General features: G+C 29.6%; 1 protein-coding gene across 1 annotated transcript in view; it reads right to left on the reverse strand.

Annotated features, from left to right (window-relative positions):
• Positions 1-3507: 3507 nt before the first annotated feature.
• Positions 3508-27423, reverse strand: part of LOC100208708 (centromere protein F) — a 62772-nt gene continuing 38856 nt past the window's right edge. The window contains exons 7-12 of the mRNA XM_065800268.1: positions 15838-17521; positions 8400-15752; positions 7161-8091; positions 4422-4582; positions 3931-4120; positions 3508-3850 (exon numbers count right to left, since the gene is read on the reverse strand). Of these exons, the coding sequence (XP_065656340.1) occupies positions 3672-3850; positions 3931-4120; positions 4422-4582; positions 7161-8091; positions 8400-15752; positions 15838-17521 (10498 nt within the window). The 3' untranslated portion in view covers positions 3508-3671. The remainder of the gene's footprint in view (positions 3851-3930; positions 4121-4421; positions 4583-7160; positions 8092-8399; positions 15753-15837; positions 17522-27423) is intronic.

Consider the following 27423-nt stretch of genomic DNA (forward strand, 5'->3'; position numbering starts at 1 on the left):
TTATGCAAATATTGTATGGGGAAGCACAGATAAAAGTAAGTCACAATGCCGTTACCGCCGTCAGAAGCATGCGATCCGTTTAATTAATTTTGCGGATCGATACACTCATTCCAAACCTTTTTTTATTGAAATGAAAATTCTCAATATATATGAGCTTAATGTGTTTAATGTCTTATGCTTTATGTATTAATGGAAAAATGACTTATCCTTATCTGTCTTTAAAGATCTCTTTTGTGAAAAACCAACAAATAAATATACACTTAGAAATAATTTTCTCATATATGAACCTTTTTGTTGAACCAAGTTTAATAAGTTTTGTATTGCTTATCGCGCACCGTACCTTTGGAAAAAGATTGTTTTGTCAAATTTTGATATATTTCACACTTATCCCACTTTCAAATATAAACTGAAAAACTTATTTTATCTATTGATGACGTAGTCAAGTACTTCTAATTGATACTTTGTAATCTTTGTTTAGAACTTTTATTTTATTGTAAAATACGCTTTATGAAACGTTTTAATTTTTGTTTTTATCTTATATATAAATGATATAGATTCTATAAATCAGATTTATTTACACGAAATTTTATTTTATTTATATAGCATCGTCATATTTATTTACACTGTTTACTGAAATTTTTTTTTTATTCATTTTTCTTTTGCTGTAAAATGTCTAAAGCTGTAAAAGGTTCTGATGATAAGATCATTATGATCTTCTTTCAGATTTGTAAAATACGACAAATATAAACGAGCAAAAAAAAAAAAAAAAAATAACATAACGTATTTTCAGATTTTTATGATGTCAAAACTGAATCATTCATTTCAGGGGATGCAGAGATAAGTTGCGGTTTGGTATTTATAAAAGATACTTCTGATTTAATTCTTCGTATGATTAATGAAAGAGGTTTGAATCCTTATTGCACTATTGCTAGGATTTCCATTGATGGTGGACAGGGTTTTCATAAATGCGTTATAAATGTTTTTAATCCACTATGTAAACATACAACTTCAGAAAGTCTTAATGATTGTGGAGTAAAAAGATTATTGGTTTTGGCTTTAGTTGAAGATGTTTCGGAGCATAATGGTAATCTTAGCTAACTATTGAAACCACTAGCTCTGAAAGATTAAAATATTCAATAGCATTTGATCTAAAATGTGGTAACTCTTTATTTGGTTTAAGCAGTCACAGCGGCAAGTATGCATGTCTCTGGTGTGAACGGGAAAGTACTCTTGAGAGCGGAAAAAAAAAGAACCTTAGGTTTAATTGATATCAACTACAACAAGTTTGTTGAATATGGATGCAAAAAAAATGATGGAATTTAAAAACTGTATTTCTCCAAGAGTTGTGTATCTTGATGAACCTCTAGAAACTTTAGTAGAACATCTTATTTCTCCACCAGAGCTACACATTTTTATTGGTATTACTTCTATGCTTGTAAAATTATTAATTACACAGTGGCCTGATTTTGATTCGTGGCTAAAGTCGAATTATATAATCTTTAGAGGTTACCACAGAACTGGTTTGGATGGTAACAATTCACAGAGACTTTTAGATAAATTAGATAATTTAGAAGTTAACCTTCTAAGTGCAGCCTCTATATTACCAAATATGATATTTCTCCAACTTGTAGTTAGCTGTCTTAGCAAGTTTTCAATTATTAAAACAAAAGGTTTTAGCATGTTTATTGGAGAATCTATTGCTTAATCAGTTTTAGATTTTAAAAAAGCTTTCAAAAATCTGCAGCTTCAACTTCTGGAAAAGTTTAACTACCAATTAAATATTAGCTGGAAACTTCATATTTTAGTATGTTATCTCGTTCCTTTTCTTCAGCATAGTCAGTTTGGGCTTGGTGTATATGCTGAGTAGGCAGGAGAAAGTGCTCACTATCACTATCAAGTTTTAACTGTGCACTATCACTATCAAGTATGGAAGCGATACAAGCGTCCTTTGGAACACAATCAGAACACAAAGTGTGATTGAGTTTGGTATAAACAATTTCAAGTAGTCCTTTTCTTTCCTTTTTTAAAATTTTTAATTATTGTGAACTTTGAAATGATTGAATTATTTTATAAGGAATTTCAATATTTCATGTTAAACTGCTACATTTATTGCATTGACGTTATATCGTTAACTCTGGAATTTATCTATTAAATTTTATCATAAAAGATCTCATTTTTTCATTTCAAAGTTGTATTCTTTTAACAAAAATTGTTTAAAAGGTGTAATACCCTATAAATTTTGAAAAAAATCCCCTCCTCCATATGTTATTTTAGGTAAAAACTATTTTTACAAAAAAATGTTTAAAAGTTAATTTAGATTTTAAAAACTATTTTAAAACACTTACCTAAACCCAATATTAATAAACAAAAAAAAATTAGAGTAAACCAAAATATACCCTCAGGAGAGCACAGTGAACAGCCAAAACAGTAGCTCACTTTTTATCTAAAAATTTTTATATAAAAAACTTTTTATATAAAAAATTTGTATATAATTTTATATAAAAAATTTTTATATAAAAAATCTAAAAATTTTTATATAAAAAACAACTGAAAAATTTTTTTAATATTTTTTTCAATATTATTAAAAATATTTAATTTATAAAAATATACATTTTTTTCCATATGAGCCAATATAAAAATATACATTTATTTCCATACGCTATGAGCTAACACACCCCAAAAGAATAAACAGTCTATAGATCCTAGAAACGGCAACTATTGAAAAAAAAGTCTGATTGTAAATAGTAAATCAATAGTGATTGAAATTTTTACAATAATTTTTTTTTCATACGACGAACTATTTTCTACAAAGAAAATAGTTCGTCGTATAGTAAAAAGGAAGCAAAGTTACGTTTTTGTCCAAAAAACACATAAATTCTAATATCTCCCATGCGCGAATACTATAGTGAAAAATGATGCAATACTATAGTGAATAATGAAATGGTCAATTACTAATTGACAATTAAGAAGATTCTGTGTAAATTTTATCACTCTCTGATGGAAGGCTATAAAGATAAACGTAGTTCGTCAATTTACCCCTGCTGCCAACTAACCCGGTCCCCCCCATTATATATGGTTCACACCAATATATGGTTGAATATAACTTAAAACTGCATGTTATTTGTGATCAACTATAGCGTTATAGATATAAAAAACGAGAAAACCCATAAAAATTGCAAGACCTCAACACGTAAAAGATTAAAATGACAACGTTAAAGCGAAAGGTTAGCAGTTATGCTAACCACATCCCTGGTAGTACCGCGCTCGACTTGTTTCTCCGCGCAGCGGCCTTGTTCGTCAAGGTTTGTGTTTCGGAGTTATAGAGTACAGAGAGGGTTGTAACCTCAACTAAAGCAGTCTCCTCGACTAAAGTGACCTTCATGACCTTGGGGAGGTGATTTGAAATTAAAAAAAAAAAAAGTTAACTATATTTACGGCACTCTCCAAAACTTTTTTTTTCATCGCAAGAATTTGTGTGAAAAACAAATAACACACTGAAAACAAATATAAGTTTACCATTTATAAATAATTAATAAGTTCATATTTAAGTAACTATTATTAAATAGTAAATACTTAAACATTTATTTTATATTCTTATTACAAAAATACTTGTTGGAAAAAAATATATATCAAATTTCTTAGAAACACTATAGCGAATTCAAAAATTAAAACTATTGCATATTACATTTTTCATCGTCAGATCCGAGATCTGTCTTTAGAATCTTACGCGCGTCTATTTTATTTACAGCATCGCTACTATTTGCAACACTTGCGGATCGATTATTGACAATCGTTGGTTCAACTTTTAACGAACTTCCACTTTTTGAGCGCGTCACACGAGTTGTGACAGCTAGAAAAATAAAATTCGCCCAATTATAAATTTTTATTAGCTCACAATAATTTAAAGACAGAAATTGAATTTTAACTTACGGCTATGTAAAACCTTAACTTCTTGCGGAATTTTTTTACTTCTAACAATTGACGGGTTTTGATTTTTATTTCTGACAGGAGACAATGGCGCAGAAACTAGACCAAAAGCAGAGTCGGATTGTAAATATGAGACGGTTGAAGTGGCAGCTATATTCTCTTTGTCACATAAGCTTGCTGGTTTATTAAGCAACTAAAACAAATTTTAAATGATTATTGAAAAAAAAAATCTCAAGTAGCAGTCTTAGAATGCACGTCTCACAAGACAACAAGACTGCACCCAACCGGTGCAGTCTTGTCGTCTTTTTAATAAATAACCATGGCTTGTTTTTAAAATTAAAGAAAACTCTGTCTTGGATATGGTGAACTTATAAATTAAAAAAATAATTGCGGCCTGTGCAAACACTTTATTATTATCAATATTAACTATTTATTTAAAACATTAAAAAATTAGATTCTCTAATAATGCAGAAAAAAAAATAATTAAAACTTACATCTTCGTCTGAAGAACTCAAATCTTTGGAATAAGGTTTAGCAGCTAATCGTAAAGATTTTCTCCTTCTAGAGTGTGTATGAGCTGTTGATGATTCCTTTTGTTTTGGCTCTCTAACTTCTTCTTTTACACTAGTCAGACGACTCTTTTTAGCTGAGGTATCTATATTCAAAAAATAAAAAAATAAAAAGTTAAAAAAGTTGAGTAAGTATGGGCCTAAGATCAACAAGATACAATGAACTCAAACGCGGAAATTTTTTTTTGTTTTGTTGAGAAATTCTATACAAATTATTTATTCTAAAAGCCAGATAAGTTTGGGAATAAAAAAAAGTTCCTATTACTTTCTAGAGTGGTAAACATATTATAGTAAAAAATATATATTAAAATTTAAATAAATTAAACATTTCTTTAATCCAAGTGCAAAATTTTCAAGTGAAATAGTTTGCATATTAAAAAGATGTTTTCAAAAAAAACGCTCGATGATTACTATTTTAATAATTAAGTGTACATATATTTTTATTATTAACCGTGATTTCTTTATATTTTCTATCTATCTAAAGAAGAGTTAAATTATAGTTTTATTGCCTAAAAATCCCATTTCCAATCCCAAGCTTTTAACAATGTTGAAAAAAAACAACAATATCCACACAAAAAAACAAAAAACAGTTAGTTATTGTTAATTGGTCTTAATAAAATATTTTAGCTTTCTTTTAATTCTAAGCAGGGTTGTTAATCCTTGGACCTTGCTTTAAGCAGGGTTGTTAATCCTTGGACCTTGCTTTAAAACCAAATATTAAATTATATAAAATATATCTGAGAAAATATTGTAGAAATCTAACAGAAAAAATAACCATATTAACACATAGGGGAGACCGGGGCTAGTTGGCCGCAGGGCTAAGTTGACGAACTGCGTTTATCTTCTGAGCCTTTAATCAGAAAGTGACAAAAATTACATAGAACCTTCCTAACTGACCATTTCATCATTCACTATAGTATTGTCAGGATTCGCGCATGCGCATGGGGGATATGAAGATTTATGCACTTTTTGGACAAAAACGTAACTTTTGGAACATCGCTTCCTTTTTATTTTAAAAAGAAAATAGTAAGTCGTATGAAAAAAAAATTATTGTAAAAGTTCCAGTTACAATTGGTTTACTATATCCAGTCAGACTTTTTTTCAAAGTTGCCTTTTTTGTAGGATCTATAAACTGTCTATTGAAAAAAAGGCTTTCGGGGTATGTTGACAAAATTTTCACGGGGTAAGTTGGCTCATAGCATTTACTATGGGAAAAAAAATTTTTTTTTATCAAACTAATTTTTTTTAAAATTTTTAACAATATTGAAAAAATTTATTCTTACAAAAAAATTAAAAAATTTTTTTTTTGACGTTTTTCTTTCACAGATAAAAAGTGGCTGTTATACGGACTAATATTTGGTACAATCTAAAAATAATATTAAATTTTGGGATAAAATTGTTGCCAAAATTAATAGTAAAAATTTTTTTATTAATTTTGCACTTAATAGTACATTAATAATCATTTTTATAGTTTGCGCCAACTTACCCCGTAGTGGGGTAAGTTTGGGCAATTTTTTTTTTTTTTGAGGGCCTGGAAAGGCCCTAAGAATTTTTTTTGTAAAAGAATGCAAATTTCATAAGTTACCCAAATTCATACTCTTTAAGACTACCCTTTAATATTTTCAAAAAAATGTACTATTAGGGCTACAGAGCTCATAGAGTAAAAACTGAGCCAACTAGCCCCGGTCTCCCCTAATAACCATAATATCACTAGCTAGATAACCAGATCCTTCTTTTTTTTTAAAAACAAAAAACTATGCCCTACTGATACAGGTTGACATTGTCAAAACCATTCAGCAGCTGACATATTAAATTAAAAGAAAAAATTCACTAAAATTTAATCAAGAAGAATTTTCATTATAAAAACTTTGAAAAAAAACAACAGTTTTCTATATTCAAAACTTTGTTTGATAACTTTTTTTGTGTACCAAAAAAGCCCCAGCCCCAGTTCACGTATCTATTCCCAGTGTGAGAACATATCTACTTATAGAGTGAGTTGATGTGTCCTCAAAAAGCTTGTATGCCTGACTCATTGATAAAAATTTGATATTTCTCAGTTGTAATAAAGACTTATAGACTATATATAGTTATAGTTAATGCTAAAAACTTATACCTAATACTAAGAAATAATATCAAAATATCTTTTAGTTTCATATATATATCTATATATATATATATATATATATATATATATATATATATATATATATATATATATATATATATATATATATCTATTTCCAATTTATTTTCTTTAGGCTTCATCAAGACCTGCTCTTAGCTGCAATTATACTTTGCAACATATGATTTGGAATCTCATATTGCAGCATGTGATATTAGCTTTCAGCATGTATGTCTGTCCTTGCACCATTTGTCCTTGGCTTGTAACATATGATATTAAATCTTACTATATTTGGCCTTGATCCTAATATATTTGGCCTTGATCTTACTATATTGTTATAAAGGCCATATAGTATATATACATATATTATATGATCTTAATAACAACTTCAATCACTAGATAACATTTAGTTTTACTTAGGTTACATACCTTAAGAAACTTGACAAATAAAAATAAATAAATTATTAATTCAATCCCCCTGTTTTGTTCTTTATAATCTGGTACATAAAATGAACCTGCAAAAATTATAAAATGTTAACTACCTGTTGAAGGATCTTGTGTTGTCCGCTTTGGAGTATGAATAGATTTAGTAGTAAGACATTCCTCTTCCTCGCTTGATAAAACTTTTAAACCAGACAAAGATTTAGTAATCGGAGATACTAAACTTACTTTCATCAATGAATTACTAGCTTTAAATAGCTTTTCAAACTCTGCTATTTTTAATAAAAGTTCTTTTATTTGTTTTTGCAAACACTCATTATTTTCCATTGACAAGGAGATTTGTTTATTTAATGAGGAGATTTCTTTATCTTTTTCTTTAGTCAATATTTTATATTTTTTTTCAAGTTCATCATTTTTTAACATAAATTCAGTGCTCTCCTCCTTGCACTTAGATAGACTTTCTCGCAAACTATCTATTTGCTTTAAATTACTAATTGGCTCTTTAGCTAAAAGATGGAGTTTTTTAAGATCAGCATCCTGTACATTATATAAAGCTTTTAAAGTATTAAATTCTTCTTTTAAAATTTCATATCTACGAGTTTCCTTAGATTGTTCTTTTTCATAGTTACTCACAGTTTTGATAAGGTCAGATTTTAGATTTTCATTTTGCTCTTTGATTAAATTCAACCTTTCTTGTAACTCATGCAATTCATCAACATTAGAATTAATAGCTTTTGTCTCTGTAGAGTTTGTTTTCAAATGATCTTCACACTGTCTAACAACTTCCATATATGCTTGTTTTTCTTTTTCGATTGTGAATTTGTATTCTTTACAAAGCTCCTCTAAGTGATTAACTTTTTTAAGCAGATTTTCAATTTTTTTATTTTTTGTTTCTATTTCATCAAAAAGGTCTTGGTTTCTCCTTTCATTTTCATTTTCACGTTCGAGAACAAACTTTTTTGAAGCTTCCACAATACGCATGCGCTCTTCATCTACTGCTTTCTCAATGGCTCGATTCTGATCTCTTTCTAACTGTAAAATAGTCTCATGTTTGAAAACAGTCAGTCAACATTCATTAATAGATTAATTTAACAACATTTACATAAATCATACAATAAGTAAAACTACATTAATACAAAACATAGTAAAACAACATTTATAATGTACATTCATATAAAACATAGTAAAACAATATTTATAATGTATAAAATTTGTATAAAAATTTGTTATACAACAATGACATTACTATATAAAACATAAAGAATTAAAAGAGCATCTTTTAATGAAAATCTATAAAACCAATAACTTAATATGAATCTTATATAATAATTTAAACTTACAATAGCAACTTTTTCTTGAAGCTGTAGAATAAGGGAGCTGAAATCTATAGACTCATCAGGATCCACATCACTATGGTTAACTCTGTTTTGTAACAAAGTATTTTTTATTTGATCTAACTTCGATTGCTTGGATATATTTTTCTCTTTTTCATAATTTAATTCTAAGAACACAGAAGCAAGCTTTTCAGAGATACCGTTACATTCTTTGGTTTTAAGCAAAAGATTATTTGAAATAGTTGCAAGATCCTTTTCTAAGTTTTGAACTGTTTGACTAGCTTTATCAAACTTAATTTGAATATTCATTGCTATATTTCTTTCATTGTCAAGCACTCCCTTAATTTCATCTACACTAATTTTCAAGTGGGATATATCAGCATTGAGTAAATCATTTTTATCAAGTTCATGACTATAAACATTTTCTAGTCGAGCTATTTCAAGAGTATATTTCTCCACAGATTCTTTGAGAAGAAGAACTTCATTTATTTTGGCTCGTAACTCTTCATCTAAAACAATCTTTTCTTCTATTAAAGCATCAAGATGCACTTTTATCTGTTCTTTCTTTACATTCATTGCTATAATTGTTGCATTCAGTATTTTTATTTCTTCAAGATGCTTTTCTTTTAACCTATTAAACTCTTCACTCTTAAGTTGAAATTGACTTTTGTATTCATCTTTAACAGTACTAATGTACTCTAAAGATTCTTTGGCATCTCTAAACTCCTCTTGCAACTTTTTAAACTCTGCATTCAGGTCATCTTTTTCTTTTAAAGTACTCAGGTGTGTTTCTTTATATTCAGATAAATTTTTCAATGTTATTGACAACTGCTCAGTAAGCTCATCTTTTTCTGTTTGCAAATATTGAAAAGATTGTGTTAAACTATTGAGCTCTGTTTCCAATTTTGCTTTGATATTTAACAAATTTTCTTTTTGGATATTAATTTCTTTTAACTGAGATTTGTACTTCATATTCTTTGCTTCATAATGATTTGTTAAACTTAAAATTTTTTCTTCTTTAGATGACGATAATTCTTCTATAAGACCTTGCAAAACTTCTCTTTCATTTTTAATATCAACATACAAGCTATCTTTTTTTTGAATTTCAGAAAAAATGTTATCTAACTGTTCCCTTAAGTTAGTTTCACTAATCACAAGTTTATCTTTTTCTTTAGTCAAAACATCAATTTTCTCTTCATTGATTTTAATAGACAAAGATAACTCAGAAATATAATCAGCTGAGACTGCTAATTGTGCATTTAACTCTGTGTTCTCATGCTGATAGTCGTTTAATCTTTTTTCTTTCTTGTTAAAGTCATCGTACAATTTATCATAAAGCTGTTTATTTTCTGAAAGCTCCTTTTCAACTATATCATTTTTGCTGCTCAATATTTCAGTTTGTTCAAGCAATTTTCTATTGCTGCATTCGATTTCAAGCAATGATTTTTTTAGTTGTTCCAATGTGATAGTTTTTTCAGAATTTTCATTCATCGCTGAGTTCAACTTTTCTATCATTTTCTGTTGTTGAAGCTGTAAATCTTCCTTTTTTTTCTTTTCACTAGAAATAAACTCAACTTTTTCTAAAATATCCAGTTCTTTTAGAGCTATACTTTTTTCATATTTTAACAAATCTGTATTAAGACACTCTATTATATTTTGAGCTTTTGCTGCTTTGTGCTTCCATTCTTCCAGTTCGCCTTTTAATTCATTTTGGGATCGATTAACTATTTCTAAATTTTTTTCCTTTAACGATAACTCCTCTTTTAGATGTAAAATTTGAAACTCTTTTTGATCCATCATCTCTTGTGCATTGTGTTTCCATTCTGCCAGTTCGCCTTTTAATTCATTTTGACATTGATAAACTATTTCTAAATTTTTTTCTTTTAACGATAATTCCTCTTTTAGATGTAAAACTTGAAACTCTTTTTGACTGTTCATCTCTTGCATGTTAGCCTTTTCTTTTTCGCAACTTATGTAATCATTTGCCAAATTTTCAACTTTTTCATTTAGTTGTTTTATTAAAACTTCAGCAGACAACAAATCGTTCATATAGGTGTTGTTTTTTTCATAAAGCTGCTCTTTTTCCTTCTTTAGACTTGAGGATTCATTTTGCAAATTTAGCATAGAGGACATCACATTCTCATACGAATCTCTTAACTCTTCTAACCTGGTATTCACTAGAGATCTGTCTTCAACAACATCTTTTAACTTATTATCTAACGCTGAGATACTTAAGATTTTCTCATCAAGTACCAGTTGTAGGTTTTTGATACTCTCCTGAAGAAACCGATGCTCACTTATAAAATTGTCACAACTCTTTTTCTGTTCTTGAAGTTTTTCTTCTGAAAAAACTAAGTTCTTTTCAGCACAGTTTAGTTTAAGTAGTATTTCATTCAACATTTGATCTTTCTTGTTCAGGTTTTCTTCAAGACAAACTTTTTCTTTTTCAATTGTGTTTAATGCATTTATCAAAGATTGTTTTTCTATATCAAAACCTGCTTCTTTTTCTGTATGAGCAATTTTTTGTTTGTTAAGCTTATCTTTAGTGTCCTCTAACTCGTTTGTTTTACTTTCCAACATTTCTTCTATTTTAGATAAATGCTGACAACTAGCTGTACTTAATTTCAATTCATTCTCAATTTGACTTTTTGACAATTCTAATTCTTTTGATTTTATAAATAGTTGATCCTTTTCAATAGTAGTGACTTCTAAGTTCTTTTGAATATTTTCAATTTTTTCATTTAGTTGTTTTGTTAAAGCTTCAGCAGACGACAAATCATTCATATAGATGTTGTTTTTTTCATAAAGCTGCTCTTTTTCCTTCTTTAGACTTGAGGATTCATTTTGCAAATTTAGCATAGAGGACATCACATTCTCATACGAATCTCTTAACTCTTCTAACCTGGTATTCACTAGAGATCTGTCTTCAACAACATCTTTTAACTTATTATCTAACGCTGAGATACTTAAGATTTTCTCATCAAGTACCAGTTGTAGATTTTTGATACTCTCCTGAAGAAACCGATGCTCACTTATAAAATTGTCACAACTCTTTTTTTGTTCTTGAAGTTTTTCTTCTGAAAAAACTAAGTTCTTTTCAGCACAGTTTAGTTTAAGTTGTATTTCATTCAATATTTGATCTTTCTTGTTCAGGTTTTCTTCAAGACAAACTTTTTCTTTTTCAATTGTGTTTAATGCATTTATCAAAGATTGTTTTTCTATATCAAAACCTGCTTCTTTTTCTGTATGAGCAATTTTTTGTTTGTTAAGCTTATCTTTAGTGTCCTCTAACTCGTTTGTTTTACTTTCCAACATTTCTTCTATTTTAGATAATTGCTGACAACTAGCTGTACTTAATTTCAATTCATTCTCAATTTGACTTTTTGACAATTCTAATTCTTTTGATTTTACAAATAGTTGATCCTTTTCGATAGTAGCAACTTCTAAGTCCTTTTGAACATTCTGTAACTCTTGTTGAAGCAATACACTATGCTCAAATTGTTTCTTATATTCAAAATTGAGTTCATCAAATAGTTTTTGTGCCTTCTCTTTTTCAAGAAATGCATTTTTTTCTTTCTTTTGCATTTTTTTAAAATTATGACTAAGTTGGTTATGAATACCTGAAAGTGTTTTCATAAATTCTTCCACATCAAAAAAATTATTTTCAATAGCTTCCTTATCATTTTCTTTTTCATCCAGTAGATTATTGAGATCTGTAAAACTTATAAAGGTTTTTTGCAGGCAAGACCTTAGATCTTCGCATGTTTGTTTAAGCCTTGTGTTTGCTGCGTCTAAAATACTGTTTTTAACTTCTAAAGCTGATATAACCTCTAAAAACTCAACTTCTTTAACCTTGTACTTCTCAAGTGACTGATTGAGTGATTCTGTGTAAACACTATGTTGGTTTGTGACATCATTTAATTGACAGTGCAGCTTACTAACTTCTTCTGACTTATCGTTGTTTTCTGTAAAAAATCTATCTCTATCACATGTTACAGTGTTCAGTTGGGATGTCAAATCTTCTTTTTCATTAAATAAAGTTTCAATAAACTTTTTATTTTCATTACAAAAGTTTTGCAATTTTCCAATTTCTGCAATCAAATTCTGTTTTTCATTTTGTAGTGTACAATTATTATAAGTTAATTCGTTTATAGAATCTTTATGCATTTTCTCAGTTTTTAAATTTTCCTCAAATTTTAAATTTAAAATTTTGCATTCTTCGTTTTTTTCAAATAACTCTTGGTTGGTTAAGAAAAAACTTTCTTTTAAAATTAAAATCTCATTCTCTAAACAATTTATCTTTTCTTTGTTTGTTTCTAAAGTTTTACTCATTACAAATTGTTCCTCAATCAACAGTTTTTTTTCAAGCTGAAACGCTTCAATGGTTTGTTGCATTTTAGTTTCAAATGATGTCTTTTCTTCATCTGCAATTTTTTTTAGTTCAGCATATAATTTTTCTTTAAGAGCAAAATCATTAGTCAAAATACCATGCTGACTTTGTAGCTCAACCTTTTGCTTATTTAACAAATCAAATTGCAGACATGACTCATTAAATTGCAAAGTAGCATGTTCTAACTGATTCTTCACAATGTTCATTGTCATTTGCATTTCAACGATTTCAGTGTCTTTAGAATCTATTATGGCAATTTTATCTTTTATTTCAGTCTCCTTTTCTTGCTTGAGTACATCATTTTTCTCCTGACTTGCTAACAGTGAGATTCTAAGATCTTGAATTGTATCACTTTTAACTTTTAAATCAGCTGAATGTTCATGTAACTTTAACTCTAACAGTTTTATTTCTTCGTTCAATTTTTCTATCTGATAAACATAATTTTGCATTTCTTTTTCTGATTTTAACTTATTGTTAACAAGGACATCATCTTTTTTTTTAATTTCTTCTGTTAGGCAAATGACCAATTCTGCATTTTTTTTATGTTTATTTTTCATAAGTTCTTTCTCACTTAATAGCGTTTTAATTTCAAACTCTTTAGCAAAGACATTGTTTTCGAGTTGCAATAACGTATCTTGATATTCACTCTTTTCTTTAGCAAAAGATTGCTCCATTTCAATCATTTCTTCTATTTTTGACTCAAGATCGTTTTGCAGATTTTTAATATCCTCATAAAGACTTTTTACCAACTCATCGCGCTTTGATAATAAACTCACAGAGTCTGCTTTCTGCATTTTATAAACTTCCAATTCTGATTTACACACATCAATTTCCTCTTTAAGATCCACATTCATTTTAATAACTGTCAATTTTTCTCTTTCTATTGAAGCACATTTTGTTTCTAAAGTCAAAACCATGCCTTCTGCAAAAGTCTTTTGTTCAGTAGAAGTAAAAAGTAATTGTTCAATAAGAACTTTTTCAGACAAAATTGCATCATATTGTTTGCTTAATGATTCAAATGCATTTGCTTGTTTAGAAAAATTTTTCTGTAGTTCTTCAAAGCGAGTATTCATAGAATCCAGAGCATTTTGTATCAAAATATTACTTTCTACTTTTGCATTAATTTCTTGGTTCATCCTATCAATAAGATTGTTCTTATCAACTTTTAATGTTTTGAGGCTCAACTCCAAATCTTGATTATTTTGCTCTGTTTCACATAAAGTTATCTTTAATGATTCAATAAGAGAGTTTGATTGATCAAGTAAAACTTTGGTTTGGTTATGTTGTTCTAAAAGAATTGTGAACTCAGAATCTTTCTCCTTTATCTTATCTGTTAAACAATTGACGCTTACTTTTATATTTTTATTTTCGATTTCCTTTAAATCTAACAGTTTTTCGGAATCTTTTAAATTTTTTTCTAAATCTAACTTTATTTTCTGAATGAGGTCAATTTCTTCAAGATAATTAGCAGTTTTTTCTCTAATTTCATTAAATTTTAATGAGAATTCATCAGCTTGCTCTTGCTTTGATATAAGGACATTTTTTAACTGTGAGCTTAGCTCATCTATTTGCTGCTCACTTAACTTGATAAATTCATTTTTCTCTGAAATAGAGCTTTCTTGCAGCTCAACTTTGTTCATTAACATAGTTAAACGCTTTTCCACATCAGTTTTTTCAGACATGCATACATTAAAATCTTCTGACAACTGTAAAAAATTTGCTTTCATCTTTTCAAGTACATCTAGGTACTCTTTGGTTTTCCCTTCTGCTAAAAACAGTTCATCTTGTTTCTCCAATATTTTTCCCTCATAACTATTCAGATTTTTTTTCATCTGACTTTCAACTTCAGTCAGCAATAAATCTTTTCTAACTATATCACTTTCCAAATAATTTATCTTTGAAACTAGTTCTTCAGCTTGTTCGTCTGCATTTTTTTTACTTTCTTTCAACAATGACAGCTCCTCTTGAATTTCTTTCAAGTTTGCCTGCAGCTTTACTGTAGTTAAAACAGAATATCGTAATTCTTCTCTTCTTAACATAACTTCTTCTTCAAGAGCAGAAAGCTGCTTTTGTAATGTATTAATTACAGACTGTAACTCTAAAATAATTTTTTCTTTATTATTCTGCAACTCTTGCATGCTTTTTTCTTTAACTTCAAGCTCTAAAGTTAATGATTTTAGATTTTCTACTTTTTCATCAAATAACAACGTCACTTGTTGAAGTTGATCTTGAGCATTTTTAAGATTTTTTTTTGTTTGGTTGCGTTCACTTAACAAATCTTCATAGAGCTTTGTTTTCATTTGAAAGTCTTCACGTAGTCTTTCTTGGTCAGAATTTAATTGCTGTAAAGATGACTCTTTACTTTGCATAAGCCCAATTGATTCTGTTATCTCTTCCTTTAACAATTTAACATCTGCAACAAGCTGATTTCTTTCATTGCAAACATAAGTATGCAACACACTTATTTCAGTCAAATCTTTCAATATCATAGAATTGTTTTTATTAAGAACTTCATTCTCCTCTTTTAACATACCAGCTTGTTTGCTGATTGATGAAAGTTCATAATCAATTTCTGCATTTTTTGCTTTTAGTTCATCTATACAAACCTTAAAATCATTTTCTTTAGATATGCTATTTTGTTCTAATCTTTTAAAATCTTGCTGCAATAATGCAAGCTCCTGTTCTTTAGAACTCAACAGAAAAGAGACATCGTTTAACTGATTAAAAATAGCATCATACTTGTGATTTGTTTCTTTTAATTGTGAATCTTTTTCTTCAAGTCTGCAAGACAACTCTGACTTTTCACTGATTAGTTGTTCATTGTCTTCTTCCAAACTTGAGATATTATTTTCAAGACGCATTTTAGTACTTTCTAGTACTTTTAAGGTCTCTAACATAGCTTGAATTTGTTCAACCAAGTCATTGCAACTCTCTGTTTTATGTTGCAAACTCTCCTTCAGAATAACATACTGAAAGAAAAAAAAAAGCAAAATTAAAAACAAATGGAAAAAAAAACAACAAAAAACACAAGCTGCAAAAAAAGTTAAAAAATACCTGATCTTGGAAAATTTGCTCAATAGAACTTATTTCTGCACACTTATTTTGCAGTGCTTGCTGAGATTGTTCATATTTATCTTTAAGTATTAATTGTTGCATTTCAGTTTCTTTGTATAACTCATGTTCAGTAATAAACTTCTGATTTGCAACATCTAGGTCAGCCATTAATTTATTACTTTTTTGATTTAAATCAGAGATAGTTATTTGGTTTTCACTTAGTAGATCTGACTTTGCTTTTAGCTCTTTTTCCCACGCACAGCGACATTCTTGTTCGTAACTTTCTAAGGAAATAATTTTAAAACTTTTTTCCTCTAACACTTTTGCCAAATGCTCATTTCGAATTTGTTCTTCATTCTGCATCTCTAATGTCTTTAACTTCATTTCTTCAACTTCAGCCTTTTTTTCAGAAAGAACAACAAGTACTTCATCCAATTGAGACTTTAAATGAATTTTTTCATCTGCAAGTTGTTCCAAGGATTTAACAACATTATCAAGTTTTTTTTTCTGCGCTTCATGTTCTTCTGTTAAATGTATTAAATCAATATCTTTTTGTTTCAGCATTATAAAAAATTCACTTTGCTTCTTTTCAAAGTCGTCTTTAAGTAAATCTCTTTCATGTACAAGCTCAAGTTGCTTCTTCTCAAAGTCACTTTTAAACGAATCTTTTTCAGTTAAAAGCAGCTGCAAAGTACAACTTTGCTCCATCAACTTGTTCTCAAGTTCAAAAACAATTTTCTCATGTGCTTCCAATTTCTCTGTAGCATTCAAGAGCTCCTGATCTTTTTTTGAAACAGACATTGTTAATTCTTGATAATGCTTTTTTGAATTAAACAAATCAACATTTAATTTTTCAGTGATATCTTTAAGTTTGCATTCTTGCTCCTTCATAAGTTTTTCAGAAACAACAAACCTCTCAAGCATAACTGCCATTTCATTCTCTTTTTTTTCAGCACAACTTTTAAATACAGAAAACTCCTTATCAACGTCACACTTTTCTTTATAGAGCTTTGAAAACTTAAACTCAGAGGATTCCCACTTACATTTCAAGTCTTCAGCAAAGCTTTTTTTTTGTTCAAGATCTTTTGATAGTTCCTTAATTTTGATCAAATGTTCTTCAACTGCTTTTGATAAAGATATATTGTGATCATTTTTGTCAGCCAATTTTTTGGCCATTTCTTTTTCCAACTCTGACAGCTGTGATCTAGCATTTTGCTTATTTTCTTCTATGATTTGACTCAGCTGTAAAACTCGTTTCTCCATGGCTGTTTTAATTTCTTCTAGTTCTTTCTTACTGTTATTAGCTTCAAGAAGACTTTTGCTTACATTCAAAAGTTCTACTTTTTGCATTTTATTATCTTCAATCATAGCAGCAAGCTCCCTGGCCTTTTCATCAATCTTATTTTTAAAGGTTGTCACTTCTTTCAAGTGTGTTTTTTCCAGTTCTGCTTTGAGATCATTTAAAGAATTAATGTGATTAGACTTTATTAGTAATAACTCTTGCTTTTGCTCTTCGATACTGAGTTTTAAGGTCTCTTTATCTTGATTCACTTGAAAAAGATTCCTCTCAAAAATTTGATTTTCATGTCTACTATCATTCCACTTTTTCTGTATTTCTGAGATTTGCATTTGTAATTCATTAAATTGATTCTTTATATGCTGTTGATCACGACTCATTTCTTCCCTACAATACATACATAGTATTAAGTACAAACACATATGAATAAAAAAATTCTGCATTGAACATATACTTAATGTCTATATGTACATATGTATGTATGTATGTATGAATGTATGTATGTATGTATGAATATATGTATGTAAGTATGTATGTATGTATGTATGTATGTATGTATGTATCTATGTATGTATGTATGTATGTATGTATGTATGTATGTATGTATGTATGTATGTATGTATGTATGTATGTATGTATGTATGTATGTATGTATGTATGTATGTATGCATTTATATATGTATGTATGCATGTACGCATGCATGCATGTATGTATATATGTGAGGGTGCATCCAATGCCCTCATGTCAAAGAGATATTTTGTCCCTACTCCCAAAATGTTTCATTGTATCCTAAATGCATGTTTGCTAAATTTTTTCAGATTTGAATTGATTTAGGGGTTCCACCACAAATCTGATTTTTTGTCCATTGTACCAAAATTCGACACACTCGAAAGAATCAGAACAAATGTAAAATTTAGCATTTTTCTATGATATTAATTAAATATTATCTTTGTAATTGATTTGAAATATATATCTAATATTTTCTCTTTTTTTTTTAATAAATAATAAATAAAAATATAAATATTAATTAATGTAGATATAATAAAATGCAAAAACAGTGTTTTTCAATATATTCAAATAATTATAATATTTTTCACTTTATAACATAACACTTTTTGTGTTAATAATTTCTCATTATAAAATAAGATATTATTTATAATAATATACATTATATATTCTGTATTGAGTAATTTTTAAAAGATTTGATTTTTTGCAATACCATCCTAAGGTCAAGGTCTGTCCACAAAACCAGCCTATAAGAACCCATCACTCTACCAGACCAAGACTATTAAATGTTAACTTAGTTGTAGTTATTATTAAAATTAATTTATTGTTTTAGATTGATATGGAAAATGACCTGGCAGTGCAAACATCCCCTAGTTTCCTATCTCCTAGTTCATTTGGCAATCCAGAGAGTAAGAACATAGTTATGCGAAAATCATCCATCATATTTGGTCTAGGGAAAAAGATAGCTGACGACGCAAAAATAACAGGCTCACGTCTTCCAACTTCTCTTCAAGTGTTGTGTCATGTATCACCTTAATGAAGGTTCAAGTGATAATCGAACCAGATGGGAGTCTGCAAAACTTGTCTTGGTAAAGTTGAAGGTCTTCTATGAAAAGGCTAATATTCCAATCACCAGCAATCATAAAGCATGCAAAAAGATCATTAAACTTCTTGATGACAATGCCAAGATACATATATAAGGCAATGCCTTTGAAGTGTAGATCCACTCCCAGTTGTATAAAGAAGGTACATGAGATTGAATATACGCTAGCAAAGAAATTTCCTCTATAGCCAGTGAATGTGGATATAAAAAAAATTTAGAAGACATTCTGTTCCTACAGTCAATAAAGACTGATCGTTTAGCCACTTGGCGCTCCAGCATATGAACTAGGAACTGATATAAAATCGGGTGATATCATTGCAGATTTGACAGTCGATCTGCTGAAGTCATGAAACTACAATGACTCTATCGCCAGCATGGCATTTGACATATCACTGTAGCTTCTGTAACTATTCAGCAACGCTTGGGTCAATGTCTTTATTGGAATGCTTGTCATCACCATGTTGGAGAGATAATCTTAACACATGTATTTTCTGACCTACAGATCGAGGTTTCTAAGTTGCCAGACATAACTCTGTAAAAACTTTGTGCTGCTTCAATAGCATCCAGCTGATCGACTATTGAGGTTGAACTCCACCTCCTTCAGTGAAAGTGCTTAAACATTCATTGACAATTGTAGAGATGTTATGAAGCTCACTCATTCCGAACTAGGTTATTGTAGAGACGACTATCTAGAATTTGTCGAATTATGTACTGTTTTTTTCGATTGTGAAAAAGAAGGACACACCTTTGCATATAAACAACCCGAAGCACTGCATAAAGCCAAATGGATGGCAAAGCTGATCTACTCAATTAAAATTTACTTATTTGAAGATCAGATTTGTGATCTTCCATTTGGCACAATAACCACAAAAGCACAAACTACCAGTGAGAGATTTTGTCAACTTTGCTACCCTGATATATAGTGTCTGGTGGATGTCATGTAGTTCTGCTACAGATGTGTCATGGAATGATCTTATATTGTTACACCCCAAGATAGCAGAAATTGCGTTAAGAGTATTTAAGCAACACTTGTGGTACTTAACTGAAGAAAACTGAATGGTGCTGCCCACTTAGGAGCACTAAAGTTCCACCAACAGAACAGTGAGTTCTTGCTGACCATCTTCTGGCAATTAAGCCAGATACTACTGCGTTCTAACCACAGCACCGACTCGGCACAGGATTTGGGAAGCCTAATTTTCCTGAATTAATTACATTATCAACAACACTTGCTGATCTTGTGGGAATTGATTTGTGATTCATGCTTCACAGCCTGCAGTTCAATCCAAAGTTTCTGACCAAGTTGCGGACCAGCTGAAGTACTTTTTATCAGGTTTTGATGATCAACATTCAAGCACTAAATGTGGTAAATGACAGTGTAGAGATAGGGGTTAAGCTCAGCTCTGACTTCCTAGCTACAGCCAAGAGTGAAGAGCAGTATCAAAATGTTTTGCAAGTTGTTGAGAAAGACCAAAACAGGCAACCAGACATATGAAAACGCAAGATGTATGTATATATATATAGTGTTCAAAATTCAGTTTTTTGGTCTTTTGCTGAGGGCTTAACTCTATCTACCTCAAAATATTTTTTTGGAAACATTTTTAAAATTGGACTTAAGCTTTAGGCTTTTTTAAATCTTTTCAAAAATTCCTATTAATTCTTTGCATTCCTTTTTAAAGCATTTTATTAATCAATTTTATATTTGGTTTTATATATATATATATATATATATATATATATATATATATATATATATATATATATATATATATATATATATATATATATATACATATATATATATATATATGTTTTAGGCCATATTTAGACTAATCTATGTATAATGAATATATAGTATGGCAAACAATGTTTAATATACTTTTATTAAATGAAAAACAGCAAAACAAATTTGTATTTATAGAAACAAGTTGTTTGTTTGTGTAGGCTACACTAATATAAATAATAGATTATTATTATTTTTTTTTATTACCATTACATTGTAAAAGTTATCAATTATAAAATTAAAAAATAAGATAATTTTCTTTGTTTTCAATAGCTAACAAAGTATTTCAAAGATAAGGGGTTTAATGTAACAACTTAGGACAATGAAACAACTTAATTTTGTCCACCAAAAATTCTTGTAATGAATGACTATTATTAATTGTTTACAACAACTAATTGCACTTTTTAACAATTTTTTGTTATTAAATATGTTAAATATTAGGTTTCTCTTCACTTGAGGATGACAAAGAAACTTATCTTAGATCTCCAGAAGGATAAACTAAAAATGCTGTCGTCTCATTCTGATTAGATAAAAAAAGAGAGAGAAGGTTTAAGGATAACCTATTTTCTTTTTCTTAACATTATTGTTAGAAACTTGTTCAATAACACAACGCTTTCTTTATCTTATTTCGCTATAGGGATGTTCAGCCAAAAACAACTCCATTGCATTCATATTCTTTATCTAAGGGAACTCATCATAATTTCTAAATTGTATCAATGCCTCAATAGTTTTATTGCGTAACCATTTTCTAAATTTAATTATATATTAGAACATGGTTATGCAATTTCTAAAATTTAATATTTAATAAAATCTTTATATATCCCGCTAATGAGGAAAAAATATGTTCAACCATTATAATAAGTATTAATATATTTTTTTACATCTCTTTATAAAGTTAATTTTCTTAAATTATAATAATTCTAAGCTATTTCCATAATTTACATGTAAAAGGTCATAAGTTCATTACTAACCAAGCGCTCATTGATATCTTAAAATTTTTTATTTCAAATCATCTTTTCATTAGGCAACGCAACATCAAATTTTTTCTTTTTAAATAAGATACTTTTTGGATGCACTTTATGCATGTCTCAATAGACGTAATTGCTTCTGGTAAAGATATTTTTTTCAAGGATAACAAACCAATATAACCCAAAATATTGTGCCATAAGACTTGATAAACTAATAACATCAAATCCAATGCACCTTTTTAACTGAGCATTTGTATCAGAAAATCATCGAGCAACATTGTGTAAATTGTGAAACCATATACTCTGACACTAACTAATTGTGCAGAAGTTTGATGTCACTGAACAATTTTTTGAAAGCAATTTATATTCTGTGTAATAAACACCAAATGAATAACTAGCGGTTACCAACTTCTTTTGTTTAATTTTACAAACTTTTTATTAACAAAGTCCCATCTGAACCAAAACTGAGTACTGAAAATTGCTTTTTTTCATAGCATTAGGAAGCCTTGTACATCTGTGTCACCTGGCTCTTGTAACAAAAGAAGATCAAATTGTGGGACTTTATTTGAAACAAGACTTTATCAAGAACAACTCTTTAATTATTTGTCTTTAAAAAAAAGTAGAACTCTTGCATAAAAATACTAAAAATTTTGAGATTTGAGTTATTTTGCAGATTGATAACACTCTAATGAAAATTTTGTTAAAAACAAAACCATTTCTTTTCAGATTTAATCGCTTGAATAAGAGTTCCCTATATCAACACCATGACTGTTTTTTTTCTAACTGTTAAATTTGATTATACATATTAAATGGTAGTTTGTTTCTAACAATCTAATGTGTAAGCTGAAACGTTTTTAACAGTTGTTTTCTCTGAGTTTTGTTCGAACTAAGAAAAAGTATTTTAGTCTGAACTAAAAAACTTGAACTCAGACTAAAACACCTTTCTCAATAGATTCTTTCAAAACATTTTTAGTTTTTTAGCCTTAAGTTATTTCCATACTTGACTTTTGATTTACTTGTTCTTTATTTTTCTTTACTGTAGACACAGCTTTTATCTGATTATTTAGAGCATTTTTTACAGCTCCCTTAAATTTTATTAGTGTTGCTTTTCCTCTATCGCCATTAAAGTAATATAACTTACACACTCGTGCAGAACATTTAAAAAGATAATAAAATATTACCAATAACTTTAAAGGTTAACGGTGCAAAATAAAACTTATCAAAGGTTAATGACACTTAAAACACTCAATTAAATATATGATTAGTATATTTAATCAAGTATTTTAATATATAAATATTAAAACTGTTCAATTTATTTTTATGTCCATTTATCTTTAGATTTAAGCCTACACTTTCAAAATATCAAGTTTTTTTTTGCATCTCAGCTCTCGGTTCATGCAAGATGTTTTCTGAGATGAGATCTTGTACAAAACCAAGATAAAATTGTTATAGAAAAAAAAAATACTACAGAAATAACATTAAAATTTCAAAAAAAAATTGTGTTTCATGATTTTTTATTATTATCTTTGAATTATAAAATTATACATTTTTTTTTTAAACATCTTCGCTTCCAACAAGGCTGCAAGCAGCCACTAATTAAAGTTGGAAGTTACTGAAAGAGAAAAGATGAAGATTGTAGAGCAAGATAACGATTGACAGACGACTTAAAAGATTGCAAATTATGATTCAGGAAAGCAAGATGAAGGAAGCGAATTCCAAAGAACTGATGTTCGAGGAAAAAAACTAGACGAATAAGCATTTTTGGAGCACTTAGGAACAGTCACAGAAAAAGGATGAGACTTGATTGAATAACGAGAAAGATGAGAATGAATTTTAGTAGATGGCACAAGAGACGCTAGCTCTTTAGAGCAGTGCCCATTATAGTATTTGTAGAAAAGAGAAAGAGAAGCAACATTACAAAGATGTGATAATGGTTGAAGGTTGACTGCAAGAGCAGATCCAACTATGTTTACAATGCGTTTTTGCAATTTGTCTAAAAGAGAAAGGGCATCATTAGAAGATCCGCCCCAGATATGGCAACAGTATTCCATACAAGGTTGGATTTGATATTTATAGAGATAGAAAATAGAATCCGAAGTAAAAAAGTGACGAGCTCGATAAAGAGATGCAACCTTAGCAGATACTAATTTTGCAACTGATTTGATATATGGTTTCCAAGAAAGATTGGAAGTAAGAGTTAATCCTAGAAGATGAAGAGTAGGTAACTCATCGAGTACATCAACGTTCATAAATATAGGAAGATCTAAATTATTGCGATAACGATTGGCTGAAAAAAATTGAGTTTTATCTGAATTAAAGTTCACCAGCCACTGTGAGCACCATGCTGTAGCAGAAGTGAGATCCTTTTCAAGCTCAAATGCCCCCTCCAAGCAATCAGAGGGTGTTGGTTTCTTATCACGACAAGAATAAATGGTAGTATCATCAGCAAACAATGCCACCTGAGATGTGAGAATATCTGGAAGATTGTTAATGTAAATTAAAAAGAGTATAGGGCCAAGGATAGAACCTTGAGGAACCCCTGAAGTTACAGAATAAGAAGAAGAGTGCTGTCCATCGAGGACAACTTTTATACTGCGATTGGAAAGGAAGGATTCAATAATCTTAAAGATGTTGCCGGATACACCATAAGAAGATAGCTTATGGAGAAGACCAGCATGCCAAACTTTATCAAAAGCTTTTGAAATGTCAAGAGCGATGGCCTTAACCCCTTCACCTTCATCTAATGCACGATAAAACCTATCAGTTATTACTGTTAGCAAATCAGCTGTAGAAAGAGAAGATCGAAATCCATATTGATGGTCAGAAAGTAAGCTATTAGATTCAAGATGAGAGATTAGGTGTTAGTTAATTAAAGATTCAAAAACCTTACTTATGATAGGAAGAAGACTTATGGGATGGTAGTTAGACGAATCAGATTGCTCTCAAGAATTTTTGAAGATAGGGATAACAGATGCTGCTTTCCAGTAGGCTGGAAAACAAGACTCTGATAAGCACTTGTTGAATAGTTTTGAGAATATAGATGACAGCTCCAGAGAACACTTCTGCAAGACAATAACAGGTATGTTGTCCGGGCCACAAGCTGTAGAAGAGTCTAGGCAGGAAATCACTTTAGATATAGATGCTGGAGTGATATGAATGTCAAGCAATGGATCAACCTGTTTGTTGGCAATATCAGGTAAAACGCAACTAGTGGAATCAAGAGATGATATTGATGAAAAGTTTTTAGCAAACAATTCGGCTTTGTCTTTACGTGAGGTGACAAAGTCTGAACCATACAAGAGAGGTGGAATTATAGATTTGCCCTTATTATTGATATTATTAAAGATTCTCCAGAAGTCACGAGAGCCTAATTTTTGAGATGAGATACGAGATTTCATGACCTGAGAATAGCGGGTTTTGGCGTTAGACAAAACCATATTACAATTGTTTCTAGCAGTAATAAACAGACGTCTGTTTTCTGGAGAATTGTTTTGCTGAAAAATATGGAAGTAACGGTTTCGATTGGCAATCGCAGCAGCACAGCGTGAGGAAAACCATGGAGGAGAATGAGGCTTGACCTGGAATCGTCAAGAGAGAATAAAAGATTCCATGCCAGCCTGAATCCATGAAGTTATGTAAGAAGCACATTTGTCGACAGGAAGAGGAAAGATTTCTACCTAAGGGCCATCACGAAGAAAATCACGGAAAGAATCCCAGTCAGCTTTATTGTAGTTGTAAGAGGTTCGATAATAGGGGGATTCAGGTGATGAAGAAGAATGAGATATTAGTTTTAAAGAGATCAAACTGTGATCAGAAAAACCTAAGGGTGAATGTGGAGATACTGAGCACTGACTAGGATCAGAAACAAGACATATGTCGAGTAGAGAAAGTAAATGATTTGGGTTGTCAGGAAAGTGAGTTGGAAAGTTGACTATTTGAGTTAGGGATTGAGAAAGGCAAAAGTTGTGGGCTTTAATGCCTGCCGATTTACTGATACTAGAGCCAAGCCATTCAGAGTGATGAGCATTAAAGTCACCGACAACAACTATATTAGCTGATGGATAAAGAGAAAGGGCTTGGTCAATATGATCAGAAATAACATCAAAAAGAGTGCAGTCTTGAGATGAAGGAGAGCGATATAAAACAAAGAGAAAGGCAATAGAGTGAAGTGATGCTAAACGAAAGCACATGAAAGAATAGTCTGTGGATTCAAACTTAGTTTCACGACAAATGGGTGAATTCTTACGAATGTAAATGCCGAGGCCAAGCATGTGACTATTGGAGTCTTCACGAATTAGAGGAAGATAACCATCAACACTACAATCACAAGATGAGACAGCCGAACTCAAATTAGTCTCACAAAGAGCAAGTAGGTCTGGTGAACTTTGCAAGAGATAAGACTCAACAGAAGAAAAGTTACTTCGAAGACCACGAATATTAGTGAATGATAGGTTTAGAGAACTTGGTGATGATGATGGTTTTTTGTGTTTTATCAAATTGATGTTGTTTCTGAAACATTCTATTCATCTTCTATTTATCAAATTGATGTTGTTTCTGAAATAACTTTTCAAAAGACTTAATTCATTCAAAGTTGCAGCTGTCATTTGCTCTTGCATCTTACTATGATGGTTGCTTGAAATTGAAAAATTTCACATTGAATTCATGTTAGCTTGATTAATTTCAAGCCATGTTCTAATTTGAATAACTTTTATGATTTGAATCCAGTCGTAATGTAGCTGCTGAATTTTTCAGCATTCGATTAGAATCAGCGACTTTGATAAATTCTAAGATTTTCAATACTTTACAGTAATCTAAGGTTTCCAATATATTTCAATAGTATTTACGCATTCATTTTCTCGGTATTCTAAGACCGAGAAAAATGACCAAGATTTCCAAGACAAATGAGATCTGAGAATATAATTTAAGCCATTTTTTATGCTGATTTATCTATTTTTGTAAAATGTTTTGTTGCTTTGTTTTTACAGAAACAAATAAAATAATTAGAAATAGATTTTGTTTCACTTAGCTGTTTTATTCCTTCTACTAAAAATTAATAATAATGATAATTTTATTGGAGATAGATTCGTTATAATTGTGTTAAACAAATTCAAAACTTAACTGTTAAACAAAAATAAGATATAAAAAACATTTTGTTAAAATAAAAACTTACACAATTTTTCAAATTCAATTTAGATTAATATTAAAAAGTAAACGAAAACTTCTCACAATATGAACGCTGATTAAATACCACAAGCTGTTTAACTGAATTAATCTTGAATTGAGATTAAACTAAGATTGAACTATTAAACTCTTTAAGTAATAAACTATAAACTAAAAGATGGCCTATAACTCAACCTAATTTTGAAATTTCGTAAATTACGACGTTTTTGATTTTCAAATGACAACTTTTTATTTTTATGTTTACACCTAATTAAACATTACGACTAATTTTCATTAAACATGTACGACTAAATTTCTAACCTACTAAATTGTTGACCTACTGTATTTTTGACCTACTGAACTTTCAACCTACTGTATTTTCAACTTTATAACTACGTCTTTCCGGTATGTATTTTGTATATTTTGTTGTTGATTTAAATACTAGCCAAACTTGATCAGTCTTGGCGCAGTGGTTGAAGCGCTGTCTTCAGAATCGGGAGGTATAAGGTTCGATGAATGCTCGGAAAACTTATTGATTGTTAATTATAAAAAAATATATTTGTAGCCTAATAAAAAGCAACATTTAAAACACAGACCAGATAATTGGTTGAAAATTAATTTATCTCAAATCAGTTCAAAATGAAAATCTATAAAATAGGTTGAAAAAAAAATCGGTCAAAAATGAAAACGTCATAAATCAGTTGAAAATAAAAAAGACTATAATTGGTTAAAAACAATTGAGGCCTCAGTAGATTATCTAAAAATTAGTTC

This window comes from Hydra vulgaris, chromosome 06, assembly GCF_038396675.1.
Source record: "Hydra vulgaris chromosome 06, alternate assembly HydraT2T_AEP".
Lineage (NCBI taxonomy): Eukaryota > Metazoa > Cnidaria > Hydrozoa > Anthoathecata > Hydridae > Hydra > Hydra vulgaris.